Source organism: Eucyclogobius newberryi, unplaced genomic scaffold (assembly GCF_026437365.1).
Source record: "Eucyclogobius newberryi isolate DKJ021-1_F unplaced genomic scaffold, fEucNew1.0.hap1 SCAF_4, whole genome shotgun sequence".
Lineage (NCBI taxonomy): Eukaryota > Metazoa > Chordata > Actinopteri > Gobiiformes > Gobiidae > Eucyclogobius > Eucyclogobius newberryi.
Window position 1 is genome coordinate 42732713 of NW_027316056.1, and position 4789 is coordinate 42737501.

At 52.1% G+C, this 4789-nt stretch overlaps 1 protein-coding gene across 1 annotated transcript in view; it reads left to right on the forward strand.

Annotated features, from left to right (window-relative positions):
- Positions 1–393: 393 nt before the first annotated feature.
- The window catches only part of LOC140377878 (uncharacterized), a 4611-nt gene continuing 215 nt past the window's right edge, over positions 394–4789 (forward strand). Inside the window, exons 1-3 of the mRNA XM_072463486.1 lie at positions 394–607; positions 1270–1580; positions 1745–4789. The exon at positions 1745–4789 is cut by the window's right edge and continues 215 nt beyond it. Coding sequence (XP_072319587.1) covers positions 525–607; positions 1270–1580; positions 1745–3666 — 2316 coding nt within the window. The 5' untranslated portion in view covers positions 394–524 and the 3' untranslated portion in view covers positions 3667–4789. The remainder of the gene's footprint in view (positions 608–1269; positions 1581–1744) is intronic.

Here is a 4789-nt window from a genome sequence, read left to right on the forward strand (position 1 = left end):
GGGAGGGGTTAACATGGACATGGGTGGGTGGGGTCATTTAGTCTGACATCATCATCTTGTTGAAGTCTCACTTCGAGCTGAAGATCTATGTTATAAACTCTAATAATGAATGAACTCTTAGTGATTTGGAGGAAACTTTAACGAGCTCGAGCTTTGTCCTAAACACACTTCAATCATAAACAAAGACCACATGGTCACAACGTCACCACTTTTGGGACATGGAAGTGTTTGGTGTTTGAATCTGTGTCAAACTCATCTCGAGATTGTAATATTCTCCGATACAGAAGGTGGCGCTGTTCTTTAGTCCGTGTGTGGCCCGCCAATAAAGACAAAGATGAAGCTGTGACATGGCACCAGCAGGAGGCAGTATTTCACACACCGACCATGAAGAAGAAGAGTCCGACCTCGCGGGTTAGCTCCGAAGCTAACGAGGCTAATGAGGCTAACGCCATGGGCTAACGAGGCTACTGAAGCTACTGAAGCTCAGTGTGAGACAAACGGCCCCGGGGACAGAGCAGTGAGACATGGCAGAAGTGAAGCTGAAGGAGGAGACGGAGCTGTGGGAGCCCCGGGGCCCCTGTGGCTCCTGGGGGCCCGCGGAGGACACGTAAGTGAGCTGGAAGCCTGTTATTGTGGTAATTATGACGAGTTATTAAGTATTTTGGATCTTTCGTGGATCCGTACTTTGCTTTATTAAACTTGAGGCGCTTTTTGACATTCTCGGGGTCCACGTCACGTCACGTGACCACTGTACTTCAGAATGATGCCACAAATGAGCCTAAACTGCACAAAAGCAGATTAAAACCGCCACGAAGCTAAAGAAGACATGAGTTTGAGTTATAAATACAAATGAAATCTGCGCATGCGCACTGTCACTACGGCAGGACGCAGGTGGACAAACTACATGTGACATACTCGGATCTATTAGAATCAGAAGAGGTTTATTGTCATTGATCTATTGTAGAAAGAATGACGTGATTGTCACATTTGTGATGATGAAGTCACTTTGATGAACAATGATCTGGTCAAAGGTGTTTCATGTGTAGAACAATGACTGAGATGTTTCTGCTGTGGCTTTAGTGCCAGAGCATCAAAGAGTTTGTGTCGAGTTGTTTTCCACGATGCTGTGACGTTTAGCCCGAGCGACGCGTCATGTGAGTCGTGAACACCAGGAGGAGCCACCGAGACAATCTACGTCCTTTATGAGGACGACATGGAGACGAGGAAGAAGAACATGGCTTTATGTAACAAGAGTGTGTTGTTTTTCAGCTGGAAAGTGGCCCACATTAAAGAGGAGCCAGAGGAGGCTCCTCTTCACATGGTCCGTGTGAAAAGTGAAGAGGATGAAGACAAGTCCTCTGTGCTTCATCAAAGAGCAACTGAGGAGGACAGAGAGGAAACTAATGTGACAGAAGCAGGCTGCAGCTCCTTCTGTGAAGAAGAGCAGCTGAAAGTGGAGGAGGAGCACCTGAATGGAGGGGACGATGGGGCGGAGTCAGACTGGAGCTGGGAGTGGGAGGCTCCGCCCAGACAGACACTGAGCGAGAGAAGAACCGCCTCCACGATGGAACCCAAACCAGGTGAGGCTCAGGTGTGTGTGTGGAGGCCTGGGCCGCCCCCCGGGCCGCGCCCTGGGCCGCCCCCGGGCCGCGCCCCGGGCCGCGCCCTGAACCTCTGTTCCTCTTTGATTGAATGAATATTATGATGCTCAGTATTAATAAGTATTTTGTTGTGTCTTTTTAAGATGTTTTGTTTCCATCAGTGAAGCAGAAGCTCCCTGTCGCTCCTGTCGCTCCCGTCGCTGATGATGATGACGCCTCGGCCAGTGAGGAGCACACTGACCACTCTGAAGACACTGACCACTCTGAAGACTATAGTGAAGAACAGGCTCCAAAGAGAAGCTACGCCATGGTTCCTCCTGGTGCATCTGTGAGGGACGACAGACCTTTCAGCTGTCCAGAGTGTGGGATGAGGTTTAAGTGGAAGCCACAGCTCCAGAGACACATGATGAGACACTCAGGAGAAAGACCCCACGAGTGTCCCGAGTGTGGCAAGAGGTTCAAGCAGAAGTCGCACCTGCAGCAGCACATGTTCAGTCACTCTGGAGCCGGAGAGAAGAAGCACACGTGTCCCGAGTGCGGCAAGAGCTTCTCATATCGTTATTATCTAAAAAGACACATGTTGGTTCACTCGGGAGAGAAGCCGCACAGATGTTCCTTCTGTGACAAACGCTTTAGCTGTAAAGCGTATCTCATGCGACACCTGCCGACCAAACATCACATGTGTCCGGTTTGTAAAGACGTTCTGCCGGACTTCATCCGACTCAAGGAACATCTTCAGACTCACGTGGAGGACGGAGCCGTGGACGGAGCCGTGGACCTCCTGAAGTCCTGCTCCGAGTGCGGGAAGCAGTTCAAGTGGAAGTCTGAGCTAGAGGAGCACATGATCAGACACTCGGGAAAAAGACCCCACGGGTGTCCCGAGTGCGGCAAGAAGTTCATCCGAAGATCTGACGTGAATCGCCACATGTTGAGTCACGGCGAAGCGAGAAGTCACACGTGTCCCGTCTGTGAGACGAGCGTCACCGACAGACGCAGCTTCACCAAACATCTGAAGACTCAACATCTCATGTGTCCCGTGTGTGAGGCGTGTTTCCCAGACGACGGGAGCCTGAAGGAACATCTGAAGACGCACCGGAAAGTCCCGTCCGTCCTGAAGCCGCACACGTGCTCCGAGTGTGGGCGGAGCTTCGGGCAGAAGTCACACCTACACGACCACCAGTTGAGTCACTCAGGAGAGAAGCCCCACGAGTGTCCCGAGTGCGGCCTCAGGTTTCGACACAAAACACAGTTGAGCTCCCACAAGTTGAGCCACTCGGGAGAAAGACCCCACGAGTGTCCCGAGTGTGACATGAGCTTCTCACGAGGACAGTCCTTAAAGAGACACCTGTTCCGTCACGCCAAAGAGAAGCCTCACAAGTGTTCAGTCTGTGAACTCACTTTTATAGCAAAGGGCATTCTCACACATCACCAGAGAACCAAACATCACATGTGTCCAGCGTGTCGGCTCTGTTTCCATGACAACGCCAAGCTGAAGGAACATCTGAAGACTCACGAGGAGGACAGAAGTGTGGACTGGTCCGTCCTGACGTCTCACAGCTGCTCAAAGTGTGGGAAGGAGTTTCCTTACAAAGCGTCTTTGACCAAACACATGATGGTTCACTCCAGAGCGAAGCCTCACAAATGTGCCGTGTGTGGGAAGCTCCTGAGAAGCGTGTACAGCCTGAACCAGCACCTGCGCTCAGTCCACCACATGTGTCCAGTGTGTCAGGAGGTGTGTCCGGGCGTGGTCCAGCTCAAGGAACACGTGAAGACTCATGCGGAGCGCTGCGTCCTGCCGTCCTACAGCTGCCCCGAGTGTGGGAAGGACTTTCAGTACAAAGCCTCGTTCAAGCGACACGTGCGCGTTCACTCGGGACTGAAGCCTCACAAATGTGCCGTGTGTGAGCGGAGCTTCATGGAGAAGGGCATCCTCACCCACCACCTGAGGAGCAAGCACCACATGTGCAGACTCTGTGAGGCCTTCTGCCCCGACCACAAGAGTCTGAAGAGACATCTGAAGAGACACCACCAGGACGGGACGGAGGACCAGGAGCCGGTGTCCTGAAGAGACACCACCAGGACGAGACGGAGGACCAGGAGCCGGTGTCCTGAAGAGACACCACCAGGACGGGACGGAGGACCAGGAGCTACCAGGACGGGACGGAGGACCAGGAGATGGTGTCCTGAAGAGACACCACCAGGACGGGACGGAGGACCAGGAGATGGTGTCCTGAAGAGACACCACCCTAACCCAATATTATCCAGTGTCTCTACTTAATGACTCATTTGCATATTTAATATTTCTTCTTTGATTATTTGGTCATTGAGTCTTTATAAACCACAGTTTAGTGTCTTAAACGTCATTGTCATTGTGACTTTATCACAAACCTTCAGTTTAACCATGTATTTATTTATTACAGGTTCGGTCATTACAGGTGGTTTCAATGTGCATCATATTTGTGACTGAAACGCTAAAGTCTTACTCAGCATGTGAGAGGCCCCGCCCACAGCAGAGGGGCCCCGCCCACAGCAGAGGGGCCCCGCCCACAGCAGAGGGGCCCCGCCCACAGCAGAGGGGCCCCGCCCACAGCAGAGGGGGCACGCTCTAGATCTCATCATTACAAAGGGGTTAAATATTTCAAATGTTAATGTGGTGAATGTTGCTCTGTCTGTTCAGAGGCTGCTCCTGCAGCTGTTCAGAGGCTGCTCCTGCAGCTGTTCAGAGGCTGCTCCTGCAGCTGTTCAGAGGCTGCTCCTGCAGCTGTTCAGAGGCTGCTCCTGCAGCTGTTCAGAGGCTGCTCCTGCCTGCTCCTGCAGCGGTTCAGAGGCTGCTCCTGCAGCGGTTCAGAGGCTGCTCCTGCCTGCTCCTTTAGCTGTTCAGAGGCTGCTCCTGCAGCGGTTCAGAGGCTGCTCCTGCCTGCTCCTTTAGCTGTTCAGAGGCTGCTCCTGCAGCGGTTCAGAGGCTGCTCCTGCCTGCTCCTGCAGTTGTTCAGAGGCTGCTCCTGCAGCTGTTCAGAGGAGACACATAAAAGATTGACAGGTGCACTGTTTATGGAAATGATAAACTTTGAAAATGTCTCATGTTCTAATGTCAATGACGTGTTGAACTCTGTTACATCAGTGTCTGAATGTTCTGGAGGACATTGTCCCTCTGAAGGATAAAGTGGTTAAAAAAGCAGAAGTTGCCA